Raw genomic sequence first — 22431 nt, 5'->3', positions numbered from 1 at the left:
TACTTGTAACTTTTGGCCAACAGCTGGAGATGTAACTGAAATATGCTGTGTCCCAGGTTTTATTTCATCTACAACTAACTTGCATTAAAAAAAATGTTTGCGATATAATCATGACAATATTTAATATGATTTCAAACTTAAGTGTTTTTTATTCCAATGTATTTTTTCTAGTCCTACAAACTAAAGCATGATTAGTATTTAAGTGTCACTCCTCGTCACAAAACCACAAAGAACTCATTGTTTTGGTTTTACTGCAAAAGACCCTCATCAGTGTTTTTTATGTAAAAACACACTGTACTCCATCTGCCTATCACCACACAGCACACAGAAACAGTTCAAGACCATCCAGTCAACATGGTAGCAAAGAACCACATACTTGGCAATGAACACCAAAAATACAGCTAAATGGACTTTAACTCTGAATAATGTCAAAATGAATCCAGCTGCTATTCTATTGAATTATGTTGTCCAAACTGAAAAAATGACCAACAAATGTTCCCAAGGCTATGCTTTTAATTAGCATTTTGTCCTGAGAACACTGTTGAGAAAAAAAAAAAACAAAACATCCAATAGTCTAGACCAAAATAGTAACAAGAAAAACATCATCTGAGCCCAACAATTTAGCATTTTTCATCTCAATGTTTCCATTCCACAACTTCATGATTCTCTCTCACTTTTCTAGTTAATATTGTTTTCAGAAACAGCAGGCAGATAATTTCTGTGAAGAAGCTCTGATAAACCCACCGCACACTAACCTGTACAGAGTGGAGCATTTAGTGCATTCAGAGCCGGATGTTTCTTTCAGGTTTGGTAGAGACCAAAATAGAGTTATTGTAAAAGGAGAGGGCATATAGGACCGCGTGACTCTGTAACTCCTTCACTATTGTTGTGGTGTCCTTATAAACATGGAAAAGCTGTCAATTACTGCACATTTAATAGGAGAATATCACACTCTTGGTTAAATATTGAGAAAGTCAATGCTCGCCTGAAGCACAAAATCGGATGACACTTATTGCATATTTATCCGAAACTATGACTTTATTAATAGGTAGTGAAAAGGCCTTGGTATAAAAACTAAACAGTGCAGCCGGGGACATTCTTGAGGTTTGACCTTGTTAATGTGGGCAAATGGACCCCCATATGTGAACTCTATAGGAATTATTTAGTTTTCTTCATGAATTGTTCCTGAAATCTGATGTATTCTTCATGTAAGTCAAGAGTGTTAGCAAACGCAATGCACTAAAGTTAATACAACACAAACATAGATGTAGCTGCACAGCATTCAGACCCTTCATCCATAAAGAGCCCAGCTCAGCCATTTTCTTCTGACACCTGGTCTACGCAGCTCTTCAGGCCGACCTTCAGGATCTCCACTGGGTTGAGTTCCAGGCTCTGACTGGGCCACTCCAAAATGCACATATCATGTTTTTGCAGCCAGTCTGTAGTGAATTTGCATCAGAGTCTAGGGTCACCGAGCTTTTAAAGAGCTTCCACTGGCAGACACACACCGCGGCATAATCCTGCAAGATTCCCTCATAAACATCTGAATTCCTTATATCTAGCTGTCCAGGCCCTGTGGAAGCAAAGCAGCCCTAAATGTTGTTGTGAGTGTGTTTTCATAAGCTACAGCAGCTCTAACCTGGACTAACTCCTGACTCCAATTAGGTTTTGATAAACTCATTAGTCGAGGGATTCACATCCTCTTTCAAAGAAGGATCCATCCATCCATTATCTATACTGCTTATTGCTGAGAACATGTAAACTCCACACAGAAAGGCCCTGGGCCCAGGGCTGAAATCCATAACCTTTCTGTCGTGAGCCACTGCACCACTGTGTGGCAGAAGCTGTTTTCGTTATCAACAAAGTAAAAAAATAAAAAATAAAAAGATTGTGTGTGTTCAATTTCTTCTTCCCTCCATACTGATGTAGGTTTATGTAATTATCAACGACCATCCACCTCTAACTTTTCTGCAGGAAGTAAGGGAAGACCATATTTCCTTAACTTGGCCCAACCACCGATTGTGGTTCTTATAAAATGTATCTCGCCATGGATACAAGTAGTATGTCAGCGTTTTTGCCTGTAAACTGTTGACTGTGACATAATTTGATTCTATTGTTGCAGGGCAGTTTTAATTTCAACAAGAGATACAATGAGTCATCAGTTCTTTGTTTGGACAATGTTTCAGCTGGAAAATACATCCACTTCCTTTATATTTAGAGAGAGACTGACTTGTCTTTCCCACATACAGAAGCGGGACAGTTAATGGCAGAATAGGGATTTACTAATGAGATTAGGATTATGTTATCATACTAACTAAATTATTTGGGATGACGTGTGAATGTATTTGACTGGACTTGGATGACAGAAATATATTAGATGACACACTCAGACTCGGGGTCTCTGAGTTTGTTCCCTCCTAATGTTTATATTCCGATGGTGTTTTCTCAGGTGTCTGTCGAGCTACCTCAGTAACCGATACCGTCAGGCTGAGCAGAGCTCCTTCACAGTGCGGGCCCGCCGCTCTGAGGAAGACAGAACGGGCCTGGACCATTGGGATCAGTCTGACGACACTTCAGCAGCAGCAGGTCATGCTTCATCAGCGGCCTCACCTAGTCAAGTGGACACGAGGAAAGTTTGCGTGTTGAAGGATGGATGTCTTACCCTTTTCTAAACCACCAACAGAGGAGCTTTACAGCACAGAAGGCCAAAAAGGATCCTTGAGGTATTACATGTGTCTAAGAGCCATTTGAGGTACCTCATCAGTTTATCAGTGCATTAATGAGATCTTACACTTTAAAATCTGTTTTAGAGGTGTCAGATATTCTTGTTTTCTTCCAAGTCACAGCCTTACATTTTATTCAGTGGATATATTCTCACATATTGCAAATTGAGGATAAGGAACAGAATGAGCACGCAGCTTGCATGAGTGTGTTCGTGCTCAGAGGGGGAAAAAAAAAGCCTGAAATCACTCTCTATCCTTAATGATGCCCACACAGAGACAATGGGGCGCCGCTCTGATTAGTGTCACCTGTCCTTGTGCATCTCATCAGCTCCATTATGGCTCCATCTCCAATGCTTCTTCTGCTAATTGAATAGCCTGTGAAGTGGTGACGAGGATGGGGGCGAGAGCAACGTCTGTCCCACTGCTGCCTCAGAAATGAGAGTAAAGCTTCCCAGTTCCCAGCTTCTTGGTTTTTAAAAAATAAACCGTGATCATACCAATAGAAAAAGTGCCAACAAGTAGCCCCCATTTTATTTTACCATCATGTCATCTATGGGTTATGTTTATATGTACCAGTTTTCAGTTTGCATATTCTGTAGGTGTTGAGAGAGATGCAAGAATGCACTTTGTTTTTCTTCAGTTTATCAGACAGAACATTTATATTGCACATAGCCACAATCATTGTTTTTCAGGTTTGTACTCATATGTTAACTGCAAAATGTATAGTATTGCAGACCATATGCTACAATTAAGAAAAAGAAGAACACAAAATGATTTTTGGTTCAGACTGTGGTTTAATCAAACCATAAGAAGTGAAAAAACATTGTTGAAATAAGTGCCAAAGAGATTTATAGACCGTTCTGTTGTACATATGTGTCAAGCTTCAAAAATACTGTATCCTGCATGTACACACACGTATAACGCAACCAATACGTCCTTATTGGTGAGCACTTCATGCTCAGTTAGTGGTCATACCCTCCAGTTTACACCACAGGCTAGTTATTAGTTTCCAGACTGCAGGCCAGAACAGAGATGAACCATGATGATTCATCTCATGATGAACATTAGGGTCACTGACTTGATGAAGCTCTTCCAGAGCTGCAGAAGACGTACAGTTTTCCAAAAAGACTAAAAAAAAAAAAAAAAACTTGTATGTAAATGTATTTTGCAGGAAACTGTCTTACTGTCTTGTTTATTAAATACTTATGTTGAATAATTAAATGTTGTTTTACTGTAAACCAATGTTGAATCAGTATGTTCAAAAGTTTTGTGACAACCATTAAAAACTGAGGCAGGCCTCAAGCTGATGTTTACATCGAGTAATCTTCAGGTCTCTTTCTATTTAGCCAAATTAAAATATATAGTGTAATTTTCTTCCTGCAAAGAAAACCCTGAAACAAAAAAGCCGTCTTTTATTTTGATTGGATAAACATTGCCAGCTGTGATGCAGGGCTGTAACGTTGGTGCTTCTCCTGCCAGTCAGCAGCTTTGCTGTTATCTGCATGTGCCTGAAGCACAGCTAACGTAAAAAGATCCTCCTCACTCTGCTCTGCTCTGCTCAGCTAGCAGTGAGATCTGCAGGCTTATCCTGCCAAGGGCCTCTCCGTTTCACCCCTCGGTCACAGCCAAGTGACTCTCAGCTGTGCACTACCTCAGCTTCAGCTTTCTGTGGACCGAACAGAAGACGTACAGCAGTATCTCGCCGCTGTATCGGGTAAATGCCACATAACAGGCCCACAGAGGCCCAGTGTCCCTATGCCTGTATGGTGCCGGGGCTTAATGTGTGTGTGAGGGCCAGATGGACATTTTCATGAGTGTATGAGTGTGGATTATTCAGCCGGCAACATCTGGGGCTCCACATGGTACAGCAGCCTGCTGTAAGAGAGGCAGGTGGGCACACGGGGAGGGCACGCCTCCAGCGGGTTCCCTTACATCCATAACCACCGACAGGACATCGCTGCAAATGGCAAAACCGAAAGGTTGCATGACCATCAGGCAAGACAAATTCTTCTGTGAATCCTGGCAAACGGCTGGCTTTTACCTTCCCACCTAACAACAACCTACTGTTTCCCATTATTAAAAAAAAAAAATTAAAAAAAGTGTTTTTGGCATGGCATCTGTTTGTACGGTGGCCTGGAAGTGCAAATCACAACAGCAAAAGAGAAACGACAACGACAAATCAAAAAAACACAACAGCAAAAGGGAAACGACGACAAATCAAATAACACAACAGCAAACGAGAAACGACAACTACGTTAACCCAACCAGAAAGGGTAGATACCTTCGGGTGACATGAATCATCACTGATTGGAAGAAGGACACCACTTCGCGGCACGCCAGACAAACAAACAAATGAACACACTGTGATGAATTGTCCTGGATGAAACTCAACTTCTGCAGTGATTGTGGGTAAAGGCTGCAAGAAGTTGACGGTGATCAAACTCATGCACGACAATCAAGTAAGTTAAGGGATGTAACGTTAATGTAATGTTTGTGTTAGGCTACTTTTGGATGTTGTGACATTTCCTTCCCAGAGCAAGCTAGCTAATTTGCATCTGATTTCTGACCTTGCTCAGCGGTTCTGCTACAGAAGCTACAGGATACATACACACAAACTTAGGTAAGGTTTAATGTAGAGTGAGAAGTTTGTTGTGTGTCATTTAACCTGAAGGGGTTACGAGTGCAACAATTAATTAGATAGACAAAAAAAGACACGATTGATAAGTAGCATCATTTAGCGTAGCTATCTACAGGTCTGGTCGCTTTTCCGCTGTTTTGCTAACCCTCGTGGCTTTGTGCATTTGTTTAATGAATCCTTTGATAAATCGGTGGATCGACTGATTATATACACGTGACGTTGTGTGTATTTGTGTAGTTTTATATGTCATGAACAAGCGATTACGGTTTACATGTCTTGCGGTCGCGGTGCCTCGCAGACGCGAGCTGGGACGCAGCTTTGGTTAATGTTGTTGTCGTTTCTGTTTTTGCTGTTGTGTTTTCTCATTTGTCGTTGTCATGGCTCTTTTGTTGTTGTGTTTTTCGATTTGTCGTTGTCGTTTCCCTTTAGCTGTTTGGGTTAGTTTGGGAGCATTTTCCCACATTTGCACATTGGAAACTATTTAGGATGCCAGCGATCAGGCAAGAGGAACCGAGGACTGGACTGTGATTAATAGCCTACCTGCTCCACCACCTGAGCTACAGCTGCCCATAATATAAGCATGTCACCGCCATCAACATATTGTCATATTTTCTTCTGATTGATTGTTGTCGGTGTTCATCAACGGGTCACGCAAGCAGATCATATGATAATGTGGCAGGCAATGGGTAGTTAAACTGTGAGGTACCAGGATTGGAAAAAATTAGCCAGTGGATTGATGAGTCAACGGGAAATGAATCAAAGCAACAACAACGAAACTGCAAAAACATTATGTTGAGCATGAATGTGTGCAGAGCATTAGACTCAAAGTTTGAACAAGTCTATATTTTAGGTTACATACCGCATTTTTATCAGGTAAAAGCTGTGATATATGTCCCATATTACATTTACATTTAGTGAACTGACGAGCAAACAGGAAACAGAGGCCAGGGGATTGGTCCACTGGAATTTTATACCAAGGTGTTAACCACATTGTGACATGTGGTATGTGTGATCGTTTCAAAGGCGTACCTACGAATCGCTAATTATATATGTGAGATTGCACTACACGGCGTGTCAGTGTATAGTGTGCAAGTGATTCCATTCTAAAACTCGAGCCTGATTTATTAATTCCCCACACTCATATTAGATTGAAGTCAAGCCAAGGCCTTTGTGAAATCAGAACTCATTAGAAGTCCACCTCATAATGAGCGGCCGTGAGAGATAAATCTCCCACTCCGCACTGACTGAGATCCGGTTAAACACACCCGCAGTGCCTCAGACCACATGTGAGCAAGATATTTGCTTTGAAGCACCGACACATAGATCTCAATCAGCGTGTCAGAGTGCCGAATGTCCGAGGTTATGAGTGACAGGAGATCCGCTTTGCTGTTGGCTACCTGTTGAGGAGGATTAAACAAAATACAGATGGTGTTTACATGTTGAGCAAACAAAGGCGGCATCTGTTGTGATGGTGCTCAAAAATGCTACAGTGGCATCAAGTGAAGACTTGGTTCAAAGTACAAAAATCATTGATTAGCTCAATTCTATACTTTTTCAAAAACTGTCCGAGTTTTGATCATGATTTTTCATTCCTCCATGTGCTCCCGTATTTGTTCTTTATGAGAGCAGGAAATAGAAAGTTAGAGACTGCAGACAGGAATTCATAAATGATGGTTTTTCTGGCCTGCAGTAGCATCGCACATGACCCTGAGATCACCTCTGAAGCTGTTGTGTGTCCGGCCATGTATTCTGGCCGTCAATGCAGGACGAGCATGCCGCGGTCTGATCCACCGCGAGGCCGAGTTGAATAAATTAAAGGAATTACCAGCTGCCTTGTGCAAGCTTGCGGGATGCAGGGTGGCATGAGCACACCATTACAACAATGATAAGGATATCTGCATGGCCTTGTGTTAAAGGAATTACACATAGCATCCAGATCCTTTAAGAGAGTCTGACAGTTTTGCGCACACTGGCAAGTTAGTATGACATGAAAATGTGTGTGCCTGCAGAATGGCTCTGCAGTAGCTTGGCCTGAGTTGGGGGCACTGCTCTGATAGCTTGCTGAGAACTTAAAATAAAATAAAATAAAATGTGTTGCATTAAGGTGGAAATGGCCGCAGCTTTGTGCTTAAAAAGTACATTAATACGTCTCTTTTGACAAGATAACATCGCACGGCGCACAATAATACAAAATGATGTCTTCTGAGGTTATTTACAGCGATATGAGATTAGATTCTGACGTTGCAAGAAGTCCTTACTGTCTGTCCAGCTGCTTTTGTCTCGGGCTTTGATAAAAGCAGACAAAGGATAGAAGGTTGTTTTTGAATTCCAGCTACTATATGACTAAGGCTATTTGCATAATATTATGTATATTGTATTCCACCCCCATTGAAATGTTTGAATGTAAACTGTATTTAAGTCTTTAGGTGCAAACAGAGGAAGAAGTGTTATAACTTAAACACGAGACACGTGGCACGGTGTCCGATAACTTTGTCTTCTGCCTGTAATCTGATGTTGCGTGGAGAGGAGGGATTGGCCTCACTTCCACGAGGTGATTTATGATTGAGGACATGCTAATAAAAATATCAAAACAATCTGAGCTCTGGTGGAGAAGATACCAGACCACTACGTACATCATGCTCGACAGGCGTGTGCAGGAATTTGCCTGCTCCGTGATATCATACTCGTATGGTTGCCCCGTTGCCCTCCTCGTGAATAGAATATGCAGCTGTTGTTTGTTCTTTTTTGGGGGGTCAGTGAGGGTAGCACTATTGATACAAGGTGACATTCTCGTGAGCATGTGCTCCCCCCTCCTTGATTGCCAAGCCATCATGAAATCGTGAGGAAAGGTTTGCGCTCTTTTAAGTCTTATGCTTAAACTCATGAATTACATCTAATTTGGGGCTGCATGGATCACTTGCCCTTTTGAAGGAACACAGTTGTGCTATCATATTACACTCAATGGCACAAGCTTGAGCAAAATGTTCTGTTTGTGCTGTCACTGACTAAACACCCCCTTCAAAATTTGCTCTTAGTAAAGGATGCATATCTGAACTCACAGGAGAGACACATTTCAAATAGTTCATTAAATGCCTAGAATAGTTGGATGAAAAGATATAGCAACGCTAACTTTCCACACTGCCCCCCCCCCTTTAACACGCACACGCGCGCAAACGCACGCACAAACACTCACACACTCTCGCCTTTGATGGATTTATATCGAGCATGGGCGTGGACACAGAGTAATTTAGTATGTGTTAAAAGCTCCTGCAGGGATGTAGCCTGTAATACTCACTCAATTCCACTTCCAATATCACTGTTCCTGAAATCTCAATGATTTTCTGTCTCTGTGTCTTTCCCAAACACAAAATCATCACAAAGCACGCTGTCAAAAAGAAAATGTTCTGAATCATGGAATCAACTCCAAAGATCCACTTATGCTGTTGCCAGAAAGCACGCAGAGTACCGATGTTGTCAGAGTGGCACACTGATTCATTATTATTATAAGTCTCAGGTTACTCTGTGAAAAACGCCTTTACATTTTGGAAGGCTTCGACATGTAAATCAGACAAAATGCTGACATTTGTGTCGTTTTCTTCATTATCTCACATGAACACCTCTGGTGCTTGGGAAGAACAATTCGTAATTTTTATCGAAATGGACACATTCATCTGTTTTTCGGCTCCATTTAGTGTAAAGCGTTGCTTTGTAATCATTTTGTTCCATTATGGTCTGTGTGGACTGCTGGATGGCAGAAGTGAATCCCCCAATAGGAAAACAAATTCACCACAAAGGCAATATTTAAATAAGTGAAGATTTACGAGGAGTCACTTCACTTCCTGTGTTGAGATCAACCCCTAAACACTGTTACATATTTCTGTGTGAAGCAAAAGTTCCTTTTCTGCTTCTAAAAGTTTTTTCAAATTGCCTGTGTCCTTTTAAATTGAAGTTATTGTGGACAAGCTTAAAGGCTTGGCCACTCACTTTTCGCTCTCATTCCTGTTGGATGATAAGAACCATTGCCTTGCCCAACAATCAATTTTGAACAAATGTAAACAAATCAAGCGGTAGACCACAGACATGAAGACTTTGGCCAAAACAGAGGTGCCAAAATCTACACTTCTTTTAACAGCTGCCTGAAGCCGACTCCAAAAGCCTCTGTATAGCTTGTTTTTATAGAATTCATCCTTTTTATCCAAGCCTAAAGAAAAGCACACTTCAGGGTGTGCCATTTTGACTCATTTCTCACTTTCAAAACAATGACGTGCTAATTAGTAGGTGGGGGAGCCTCTGCCTTCCACAAACTGTCACACATTCAGGCACCGTTGAGATGGTGACGACGGAGCAGCCTCAGAAACTTATGCCGTCATTTTGACGTTTGACTGCGTACAAAAGGCTCCTTTATTAAGATCATCAGTGCAATTTACTAGTTTTCACTGAGAAAGATGACACCAACAATAGTATGGATTATTTACAGCGCAACTAAAGAATAATCCGTTATCAGCAACTGTTCAAATCCCACTACTCCCATAATATTATTAATTATTACCCATAGGAATATTGCCCAAAATAAGCAAAAATATGTCTCATATTTAAATAAATCGGAATCTTCCCACAATTATTCGGCCAGCTGTTAGCTGGTGGTTTCTTCGGCTTTAGGTGAAGACGTGAGCTGTTTCTTCACAGCAGTGGGCAGCCGATAATTTACAACCAAGATGAGGGCAAAATGAAAGTGATATCAACACTCCTGTAACTTGTCTCACCTTCAGCTACCACGAGAAACAACAGTTTGTGCTCAGTGTCTCAGTCCGTTATTGATTTCAAACACAAGTTGTGATGCGAAGTCGCTGTCTCCTCACAGCGCAGGAAAACACTGCCTCAAGACAAATTTCATCCAATAAGAGCTGTTACACCCCGACACTGGCAAAGTTAGATTTGTATAAATGTCAAGAGAGATGTGTCCTCCTTTTGTTCGTTACAGACTTCGCCAGCAGCTCATTTCCTCCAGGAACGCATTAACAAAGCAGTTAATTCTATCATTAATTAAAAGGAATCACAATTCAGTGAACACTTCAAATTAATCTATTGAGATTTGCTCTCACACAGAGCTCATATTTTATGTTCTTTGTCTCATCAAAGAAATTGCAGCTCAAGAGGCATGTTGTTTTTTTGTTGTTGTTGGGTTTGTGTTTGTTTTTTTTGTTTTTTTTCCTTGTGTCAATTATGTCAGTCTGGTCCTGTGTAGCTCTGTTAGCAATGCATGTCACCAGCACTGCCAGGTTTACCAGTTTGATTCCAAAGGGATCACTTCATGCAATAAATGAATACACTCGGAGCAGTGGCGGGTTTGCACACACAGCTGTGTTTCTTCTTTAAGGGAAAAGGGGAAAAACCATCTTGAAGACATATTATGACGATGTGACTAAACTGATTTTGTGTGTCCTCCGGAGTGGTGAGTTCATGGAGAATTGATCTAAAAGGCATGGATGGATATGGATCCCACGTTTTATCCAGAATCATGCAGCTCAATGGGAAAATCTTTAATCTGGCCATTGGCCACCATGAGCTGTTTATCTCCTCAGTCACCGGAGCTGGGTTATAAATACTTTGTGCTTGGCGTCGCCGCAGTATGGAGCTACTTGGAGGGTGATGAGGTGCTAATTAGCAACTGTTAGCAGAAGTAAAAAACTACATCCACAGAATGAAGCACATTGCCGCTGAATGCTGTCGGTGATCCTTTCTCCACCGCTCACTAGACACAGAGGCATGAGAGATGTTATTAACGCTGTGTACAAAAGCCTCTTTTTTTTTTTCTTCTTCTTCCTTCCAGGCAGGCCAGGTCTGACAAATTAAGGCTGTGGAGTCATTAGATTAAGATAAGAACTTATCTTTTACTCTGAGACAGACTTTTATCTATTGTATCCCCTCCCTCTCCCTCTCTCTCCCTCCAATTCACTGTTAGATTGTTAAACTAATTGGGATGTTATGTGACCAGAAAGGCCAGATAAGTTTTTAACCCTGTCATGAATTAACCTTTCATGTCTTAGGTAGGTCAGAAAAGGTGCAGTCAGAGACATGTTAAGATTCATTTAAGGGATTCTTGATGTATTATTGTTCAGAGACAGCTTGTTTTTTCTGCAGGTACATGTGCCAGGGGGTCTGGAATTGACTCCTGCACGCTGTCAGGGGTTATTAAAGCATAAAGTGTATTTTTTGGGTCGCTGAGCAAGACTGGGGTGGTGTCTTCATCTCCAAGTACATCACTTAGAAACGTTCAAGCAGGTTTCATCACATGTTTCCTGAAAGCTGTTTTAAATGACCTTCTAAAGTTAATCACAGTCATGCTCGGTTGAACTAGTTGAAAGAGAATATGCATCAAAAAAAGAGGAAATAGCTGAATCTCTGTTACAATATAATCCGCAGTAGAATAATTAGGAGTGTGGCTGTCTGAGCATCAAATAAACAATAACCATCATTTGCCTCATTTTCATCTAAAAGCTGTGTGTGCATTTGACCCAATCTGACAGTTCTTCATTTTTCTGTGTTATTAATATCTAAAGAAAGAATCACAGCCCGGAGCAGCATTATTAGAGCTTTGAGATTTATTATTCTTCAAAGCAGAACATTCAGAAACCACCTGAAATAAATGAATTGGACCCTTATGGTAGCAGCTGGTGCATTTCTATGATCCCAGCGTTTAGAATCCTTTGTTTTAAAGGTCATTGCACCACCTCGTTGATATCTAGACATTTCTTTGTAGCACTAATTGTGTCTACATTCTTGACCACTTTGTCAGACAACTCCACACAAGAGCTGAGAATTCAGAGGAGTTTATGCTGCTTGTTTACTGCGATCAAGATAACAAGGACAAGTCTGTGAAATAACGAAGGCCGAGGCTGATGCAGAAAACACTATATTTTCCATTTTAATGGTGTTTAAGCGTGGAAGCTGGAGGAGAGATAGCTTGAAAAATGTAACTAAAGGATCGGATTCAGTGGGATCCAAATGGCAAGGGTAGCTGTTGGGCATGATGACGTTCCTTTGATGTGAGCTATAACTAGCTTTAAACTGAGCTCGGGCACATCATGGCTGTATCCTGACTGATGTGAGTATTCCACTTAGATGAGGGCCACTTTGTCGTGTGAGCCAACTGTACCTTTAATTTCAAATTCTCTAATGTCTCAGATGGGATGACATTAAAGGCCCGGGTCATTAGTGTATTGTAATGTTTGCCCACAACTGTGTGAGCTGGACTGTCATCTCTTGGAATTTTGTCATATTCATCAATGCTCTGCATAATGGGATGAGAAACTATTTACATATTGGATCAAAATTGCCAGAGGAGAGCATTAATTATTGAAAAACTGACAGAATCAAAAGAGCAGCTTTTTCCTCTTCATAGTTTGTTTTCACGGACTGAAAGCCACTCTGTGCCCAGTAAACACAATTATCTCAATTTTAAAGGCGTTGCAGGCTTTTTTTTTTTTTTTTTTTTTTTTTTTTGGGCGAGTGTTTTTTTTTTTTTTTTTTTTTGGTTTTGTTTTGTTTTGTGAGATAGAACATTCTTAACACAAAGGCCAAAGCATCTTCTATTGCCATCAGAAGATGATGGTATGCCCTTCATGCTGGACTTCTCCAAGAGGCTGTAACAAGCATGTTAGCAGGGATGTGGTACAGCCTCTGGAGAGACACCTACTGTACGCTCAGTATCTGCTGATGTGGTGGGTCCTGATTAATAGAGGGTGCATCATATTGATCATTGTCACTGAGTCTTGACTTAATTCTTGAAAATTAAAAAGTGTACTAACAAGAAACCATGTAGATTGTTGTGCGCAGGTTAGTGTTGTCTGCTACCTTTGCCTGCACATGTTCTTATTTAAAAATCATTTGAGATAATTGCACTGAACAGGCCCTTGAATGACACTTTTCCTCTCGTGTGATACGAAACACAAGGGATCTCCACTGTGTATGTCTATGAATTATTTGAGTAAATTTAAACGATTATACAAAGCTGACCTGAACTGTGATCTTACTGCGGTAACTGCAGTACATCGCATACATGCATTTTATAGTCAGAAAAAGTATTGCATGTGATTAATTGTCAGGGTGCCTCACACTAGAACTTGTGGACTTAGCTGTAATTATTTTATTTTTATGAAATTTCCCTATGGGGATCATTAGAATTTCATCTTGATCTTATCTTCATAATCATAATCTTAAAATCTGTTTGAATATGTTGTAACCTGCTTTTCCTCCAACTGAGTAATCTGTTTGTATTTTATGCTCATTGCTGAAATCAGTCTTTAGGTCTTCAAAAACAAATCTGAATATAAAGTTAGATCGTGCCTCCGCTGATTTATTAGGCATCTCACAAGCCAGACATGTATTTAAGCAGAGCCGTAATGGAAGATGATGGAGTTTGTTTTTCAACACTGCCCCAGTATGTACAGTAAATTATTTGCATAGGCAATGTGGACATTGACTTGAAACTGCAGCCGGATACATCTAACCCCCTGCCTCCTCCACAGTGTTGTCCCTTTAAGCTGCCAAGAGAGTGTAGGGGGGTGAATTCATGAGGGTCTTCTGTAATAGGCTGGCATACGCACAGGCACAGCCTGTGGAACCTTACAGGCTGCTGAAGCTGGTCTTGGCATTGCTTTTGGCAGCTATGTGGTTATGTGCTCTCTCGCACTACACATTCTTCTGAAAAAAAAAAGAAAGTTTTAACTAGCTGGTCTTACCACTCCTTTATAAATGAGGGAGCCCTTGGCATAAATAGATCTACATGTTCATTTGGTGTATTAAGAGAGACACACAGTTAAAGAGTGTTCATTACAATTGTAAATTTCTGCCCTCGGGCCCTTAGCCCAGCGCTAGATTACATGAGGTCTATGCTCACGGACAGCGCCTGGCATCTGATTGAGGGTCCAGTGCAGCTAATTAATTTCATTAGAAAGTGAAGTCATCTTCTAGCAGGAATTAATATTTGGAGCGTCATGTTGCTAATTTATTTCCAGATTTAATTAGCTCAGAGAAGAAATGTTGCTTGGGCAAGAGGACTTTTTAATTATCAGCTTGGATAAATTTGAAAATGTTGATGCCTAAGGGTTGAGTTAATTAAAACCTGCATTATTTTAACTTTAATTAGCTCCCATCTTTGTTTTTCTTCACCATATGGCCATGTCCTGTAGTCAAATTTAGTTAATTAAGCTAATTAAGCTAATCATTTTAATTACTCAAGACAATGTGATTGGATAGAGGATGACTACAAGTTCATAGCCAAGTACTTGTTTTTCATTAAGTTGAAGGGACAGAGTTATTTCTAAATGCAGTTGGCAAGCATAGCAGAGTAGTTTGAGAATGTGACAGCCTTTGAGATATTAAGGCTGAAGTCTAATTGCATTCCTTCATAAAAAAAAAAACTTGTCACCAGCACAACTCTTTTAGAGGAGAAATGGTTTACTACATGATCTTTAAGCTTTCTGCTCGTATGCTGATGTTGTACTCCATCCGATTAAATAATGCCTATGCTTACTCATATTTAAGGAGTTCAGCGTCAAAATAGATTCCCTGCGCCCTCAAAGGAGCATGTGGGAGATACAAAAACAGATAACATGATGTGCAGATAAACTATTTATTGTGAAACCACCACGTAAAGCCGATCTGTAAATGAGAAAGAGGCGCGAGTCTGTGGCGGTTGGTGGGACTCGGATGGGATTCTGCCCTTACCCTCCATAACCCTGACGTGTGGAGCGGCCAGGGTGGGGGTCTGTGTGAGTTGCTAGCAGCTGTGTGTCAGTCTGCACACAAGCTGGGCCCATCCAGAAGCCAGGCCTAGCTGACAGATGCAGAGGCTAAACCCAATAATGAAATAATACTGGGAGACATCATGTCCGTGGTTTCCATCATTGTTAAAAGATTTTGGTAGTGAGTACCCCCACTTAGGTAATTTGTTTCCATGTATAATCCTATTGCTCACTATTAAATTAAACCAACTGGTCATTTCAGTTTGGAGCCTATAAATAAACTGGTTGCTATGTGCGCAGGCAGCATGTGGGACGTCTCATCTGATTAGAGGGGAAGCACTTAATAATTTCAACTGAAAAAGGTGACCTTCAGTGTCAGGTGACCTCAGTGGTCTGCCACACATATGGCCCGGCAATATTACTAATGTCCGTTCCTAATGTATTTTTACAATCCTGATCCAGGACCACTCTCCACAAATTGTTTTGGACAAATGTTGATGAGTGGTGAGACGGCAAAGTGTACTACACTGGAGCTGTTTACATGGTCAACAGCAGTCTGGTCAAAGGGATGATAGGCCGTTCTCCGCTTTCAACAGAGAGGTTACTCATCAGTGCGTGTATGTTCAGGTTTTGGTCAGCAGGAGCCCCCCAGCCTTTTCATAGCTCCACTGTGAATTTGTGTACATGAGAGTAGGATGACTCACCACGTCTCCGAAAGGCATTCGCTCACTTCAGTAACGCTGATGTCGTCACCTGCATACCGTACATGATCGCGCCCCTCAATACCGCTGCTGAGATCTTCGCCTCACCTCCGGGCCTGCACTTGAAGATAATCAAATCCTCAATCAGTAATTGAATTTAAGAATCTTTCTGTTCTACATAAAAAAAACGTTTTGCACAGCTGGGTTTATCATTTAGTTGGGCAATACTACATTTCTGACCTAATAATTCTCAGCACTTGAGTTACAACCACGAAAGACCAACATTGTAAGCTGAGTTTGACAGAAAAGGCTCAGGACAGTTAACATAGATAGCAAACTTAGCATTGTTAGCATTTCTGGAAGGCGACATTTGGAACGTGTTCGCCATTAAACTTTGCTTTTGAAAAAATCACGCTAAGCATGATTGCAGCCAGAAGATCACAGTGTGAGTATCTTGGTGGCATTTAAGTTGGAATCTGCCTCGGCTGTTGCTGAAAGGAAGTAGCATTTTTTTGGCTTTAAAAATTATTTGTTTTTCTTTTGTTACTGTGGGTTGTGTTCATATTTTATTTACCAGCTTGTTATGAAGACATAAAAATGTGATGATATCCACATATGCTGTTAAAAATTAAAAATAGGCGCTATGAGCAGACATTCAACTTCAGGGAATGCACATATTATTCTAGTGTCATTGCTCCCGTTTGATATAGCTAAAACATATAAACAGCCTAAATTAGCTTTGTTTATTGTTATATTTTCAGCTTTAACAAGGGAAACATCTGGCTCTGCAAAGAATTGCCATTTTCTTCATCATCATCAATATCGGTAGTATTATAGGCTGTTTTTACAAATCAAGAGCTAATATGGCGACTGGATTTTAGGTGGAAAATCGTGAAAACGCTGTGAACCCCATTATTTCGTCTTATTTCCAGAATTTTTATAATTCGGATTTTTATACACATGAATTTAAAACTCTGATACTCAAACTAAAAAAAGTAGAAGATACAGACCCCCAAATCAGCTCTGCAAAAAAAGAGACATTGGCTACAAAATATGTAAACAATTCTTTTACAGACATGCTTCACTTTCTTTTTCATTCGAAAAAGAAAAAGTGCAGTTTAATTTTCAGTTAATTTCATCATGCTGACCTTTCCACCTTGGAGAAAGAAAAGAAAAATTTGGCCAGCGTTAGACTCACCATCTGACCTTAGCTCTGCCACCAGCCGAGGAGAGCCCGGTTCGAAAAGCTTAATAGATTTTGATGGAAGGAGGGAGTCGTGGAAGCCTCAACAAGCAGACAGCGAGGAGAGCATCTGCTCAAAGGCCACCTCCCCACGCCCGGATCACCATCTCCAGAAGAAGTCGGGCATGGAGCCTTATCTCCACAGCTCCACACTAATTCCAGTGCCCCCACCACACACAGGCTAATTAAGGCCATGCATTTATTTATGACTGAGCTCATTAAACAGGGAAAAAGATGGTCGCCGCTCTGAAAACACATTAGTCCCTGAGGAAACTGCCTGTGAAGTCCTTCTCCTCAGGCTGTTTCAGGTTGCAGATTCTGAATTTTTGTGACATATGAAGAAACAACAAGCTGTAATGCCAAAAAAAAAAAAAAAAAAATCTGCTTTGAGGCGATGAAGTGATGGTACAGGACATTCTTTTTGAGAAGCTCCTTGCACTGGTCCCATTGTTATATTTATAGGTCATTGACGGGGGGCCGCATAAGAATCCCACTTTTAGGTCTTGAGCCTTGCAATTTTGTGATTGTGTTTTTATAAAATCTCTTTTGCATTACACTCGTGATGTATTTCCTTTAATGTAATGTGACAACTGCAGCAAAAGGATATGACACATTGGGAAAATATAGTCCTGATTAACAGACATAATTCAACTTAGATGAACACACCCTGAAACGCACTGCACCACCCCCACTCGCTTTTTTTATGCCACTATGGTATTTAAGTTAATTTAGGACTTTGGCAGTGTAGAGCTATGAAATCAAAGAGGATAGGATATCCCTCAGGTATATTTTCTCTCCCTGGAGAGCTTTTCTTTCACACTCTTTTGGTGTGCGTGCGTGCGTGCGTGTATGTGTGTGTAAAGGGCATAGACAGAGAACACAGATCCCATTCCCTTGCTTGTAATTGCAAAGATAATGCCAAATCGCAGTCCTCTGCTGAAACAACTGGAAATTTGATTTAGTGCTCTTTAATAGTTCCAGTTTTGAAGACGTGTGCCGTTGAGCTGCTTGTCTGGACTAGAAACATAACTTAAAAGTAATGTCGTTTTATGCTTTCATTTAAAAAGGGGCTTAGATAGAAGCCTTAGATAGATAGAACCCCCCCCCCCCTGTTTTATCATCAACAAAATGTGATGGGAGCCACAAAAAACACAATAACAGCTATCTAGAAATCAATAATGATGGTGGGTGAAGTTCACAGTTGTATTAAGCCTTTTGTGGCCTGATAAATTACCTCAGATGATGTCACTCGAATCAGTGGGGGGATGCAAGTTGGAAAAGTAAAAAGAAATCTGATGATTTGGATGTGGAGATGAGCTTCACAATCCATAGTCTCCTCATCTCACAGTGATGGTGAACTGACCGCTGTTCACCACCACAACGTAGTGCGCGGCAGACATAACATCAGTCCAGCTGGACCATTATCTCAGCGTCGGAGAAGTCATTTTGCAGACGAACCAGGTGCTAGCTAACAGGATTTTATTTCCAGGTAAAATACTAATCATTCTAATACGTCTCAGCTTTGCAGTAGCTCTTCCCCTCTGCTTGAGTAACAGGATTTCAATAATTACTCATAAACTGGACGGTATTTAAAGCAGGATAAACAGCATAAACAACACAATAAGAATTCACTTAGACAGCGTAAAGATCTCTCTATAGATACACATCAAAATGTACACAGTACAGGGAAGATGCATAAAAGCTGCAAGACTTTTTGGCAGCTTCTGGCATAAGGCTTGTGTGCCACTGACTTGTCTGTAGTAATTCAAGTAGCAGGGTGTCAAATTTTGACACTGGAGAAGAACATGTGGAATAAAAAGACCATATTTAAATTTTCAGTAAAAAAAAAGAAATACTTTATGAATATGATAATTTTCTGGAGGTCCAATGCTAAATCTTCATGTTTCAGACTTTTCTGACGATTTTAAATGCAAATATCTTGTCATTTGTTTTTTTATGTCATGATGTCATTACCCTAATGTTATCTATGGTTGGAGTTCAGCTGAGGACGTGTTATGTGTGTCCACACCTACACCGTCAGGTCCGAAGAGATAAGTTATGGGAAACTATGTGCTCTCTGGTGTATTTTCAGCAATTCTCTCTGAGGTTAATTTATCCGTTGATTAATTAAGGAAATTCCCAAAAATGAACACCTTCCCTCGAGCTCACTTTTTTAGAAGTGTTTTTATACAGTATTTGTGAAAACGAGCACGGGGATAAACATGGTGGATTTGTGATGCTGCAGGCACAGAGGGGTTGAAATCAATCCACAGGATACCCACTCAGTGCTTCATTTTAGGATGTCTGATAAACAACAGCATTTGGTGACCTTTTGGTATTCTTATGGGGGATTTAACCCCCTGCTCAGAGCTGCGCCGTGCTGGTGGTTCCAGCAGACAGGAGCACAATTTGTGCTGGAACTCAGATGGGACTATTTCTGTAGGCATCACAGGATGCCTGCACAAAAACGATGATATCACATGTTGAGTCTCCTCTGATTCACTGGACAACGCAAGACTCACTGTTTTCGTTTTATCTTCTAGAGTCAGAGGTAGTGTGTGGGAGTCTATTGTGTGTGTGTGTGTGTGTGTGTGTGTGAGAGAATGAGACAGAGCAAGAGAAGTAGGGGGGCATAGGGGCAAACTCTCCACTTTCTGTAAGACTCTGAGGAAGATGCTTTCAATAGCAGGCAAACTGGTTCTGCACTTATTCTGAGAGGAAGCTCAGAGTGTTTAGAGTACTCAGCCCACTTAATGCATTATTATTGTTACTACATTCTTGAGGAGAATGGGAGAAAATGGAACAAGGAATGCTTTTCAAGACTCAAACCATTAAAAGGAGAGGAGGTGTGTGTGTGTGTGTGTGTGTGTGTGTGTGCGCGCGTGTGGGAGGGTAAACATTAAAATGAATGTAATTTTTTTGTTATTTATACTTTTTTTTTTTTCAATAACATCTCAAAAAACCTGCCTGAGTACAGATAGCATGTGCATAATATTTTCTAGCAAAAAAAAAAAATGCACAAAAAGAAAGAGCAGCTCTCATTCTTTTTGTGTACTTAATATTTGGTTTGTTTTGCTGATGATGCTGCTGATGAAGTTATTTGTTTATGAATGGATTTAATCCCTTAATATTATAACAGTGTAAAAACAATGACAACCTATACTTGGGACATATTTTTAAGAAAAACACCGCTGCATTCAAATTTTCACAAAAGATAAGTCCTGAGGGTAGAGGTGCTTAGTTTCTCTCACTGCATTATGAGTGCATTTCCACCACGAAGGACATCTGAGTGTAAAGACAGCCTCTTTTCAACAGGAGGTAAGAAGCCTTTTAACAGTAAAAAGCAAAGCCTTAACCGTGCTCCTTGCGCCAGTGTTCACAGCATACATAATGGAGAGGATAGAGTTACCTGCTACTTTAGGTCAAACAAGGCTGCCAATAATTGCCTTGCTAATATTTGCGCGTCCCTCTCTGTGTTATCGAACACCCCACTAAGTAACTGAGCACCCTAACCAAGGCACTATTTTAAGGTGTTTACTGATTCCACTACGCGTTGAAACAAGACAATTATGAACCACATTTCACACCATTAAGGTCTTTTACACGGCATCAGGTTTCATTGAAAGCTTGGATTCTGGCCTGTTGAATACCGTGTACATCCCATATAGATGTTGGTCTTCATCTGACAGACCTTAAAGGATTTTTTTTTTCTCAACAAATTCAGTTTAAGTAAATAAGCTACTTTCTGCAATGTATATACTTTTTTTTTTTTTTTTTTAATCCTGTCTAAGATGCCATGTTTTTGCACGAGTTTTGTGATAAATGGTTTATGAGATACAAAGGAACAGACAAAACCCCTTGGACCTAATCAGTGTAATTACAGAAATGCTGGAACATGATGGTGAGATGCACGATTTTCACAGGTTTTGGCAAAATTTGATCAAGACTGGCCAAGAAAACAGATGGATGGATGAACTAATGAAGGAGGAAATGAAGAAATTAAAATGAGTAATGTTTTGGAGAAATATAGGAAACGGTTAATGCTACAGAGGCTATGCATGAGAGATACTGGGAAACATGATCTGACATGGAGCCACCTTGTAAAGATGCCATGCTGTAATAATGTATGTTTTGTTGTATCAGTCAGAAAGAGCTAAGATGCATTTAGCATTAGCTTACATCAGCTTTGAGCACAAAGAGGCAGCCATGATTTAATGTGTGCCAACTATTCTCCTCATTAATTTCATGGGAATAGTTTCACATTTTGGAAATGATCTTATCTTACATATCTTATTCACTTTCTGAAAGAGATTTATATGAGCACCACTAATAAGCTAACTAATAGTTGTAAGTGCTGTTGCACTTACACAATAGGAGGTCTTGGGTTGGATTCCTGGGCCTGGGGCCTTTCTGTGTGGAGTTTCCATGTTCTTCCTGTGCCCGTGTGGGTTTCCCCATCATGTGACTCTAAACTGTCTTTAAGTCAGAGTGTGAGTGGTTGTTGGTCTCTGTGTGTCTCTGTGTGATGGCCCTGTGAGCTGGGATTGACTCAACGTGACCCAGAAACAGATAAGCTGTAGAAGATGAATGAATGAATGAATAAGGTAACAGGCTGCAACCTGTTGGCTTATCTTAGTACAAATATGGGAACTAGCAACCTTAAACAAAGATGATATAAATTCTTAATTTGTGAGTTGGTTGAAGTATGCTTTGAGGGTATGAGGGTGGGGAAACAGCTTCATATTCAGTAGAGGCCCTAAATTCAGTTCATGAATGTGGAAGTGCTGACTAAATGTGTGTTGAATTTATTCATCACCAAGCACTTGTCTAATGTATATTATTTCTGATAACTAGTTTGGGAGAAACTAAATTTCATAAAGAAAAAAAACATTGACTGCCAAAAAAATCCCCCAATCAGAATGAGCTACATGATAATCAAAAGCATGTGGCAGAATAAGGACATAAACTAATTACAAATAAATACAAGGTGACTAATCAGAAGTAATCCAGTTGTGGTGCATCAGTAGACTCCCCAGTGAGAGCAGGAAGGAGCTGGAGTTGAAGCAAAGTGATTTCCCTCCGGCAGACATGCCATTTAAGTGTGCTCCATTGTTGTGCGTGAGATCCATTAGCCCTCACTCTGGTTTGCCACATCAAAGCAAATTCTCACATATGGATTATGTGTAAAGTGTGTTGGGTTTTTATATATATATATATATATATATATATATATATATATATATATATATATATATATATAATTTGAGTCTTGAAGTGAGCAATTTCGATCTGTGTGCACACATATACAGCTTTAAATATTTAAGTGTGCATGAATGTGTGTTTGTGTTTATGTGTGTGTGTGAGAGAGAGAGAGAGAGAG

The 22431-nt window shown here is 40.4% G+C and overlaps 1 protein-coding gene across 3 annotated transcripts in view; it reads left to right on the top strand.

Annotated features, from left to right (window-relative positions):
* The window catches only part of LOC115041980 (uncharacterized), a 67013-nt gene extending 63137 nt beyond the window's left edge, over positions 1 to 3876 (top strand). For 2 of the 3 annotated variants that reach the window (XM_029499941.1, XM_029499940.1), the window contains exon 5: positions 2450 to 3876. In XM_029499941.1, the coding sequence (XP_029355801.1) occupies positions 2450 to 2672 (223 nt within the window). In that variant the 3' untranslated portion in view covers positions 2673 to 3876. The remainder of the gene's footprint in view (positions 1 to 2449) is intronic. The other variant, XR_003840655.1, reaches the window with a different exon arrangement.
* Positions 3877 to 22431: the final 18555 nt, after the last annotated feature.

This window comes from Echeneis naucrates, chromosome 4 (assembly GCF_900963305.1).
Source record: "Echeneis naucrates chromosome 4, fEcheNa1.1, whole genome shotgun sequence".
In the NCBI taxonomy this organism is placed as follows: Eukaryota; Metazoa; Chordata; class Actinopteri; order Carangiformes; family Echeneidae; genus Echeneis; species Echeneis naucrates.
This window is presented reverse-complemented; position numbering and strand designations above follow the sequence as displayed.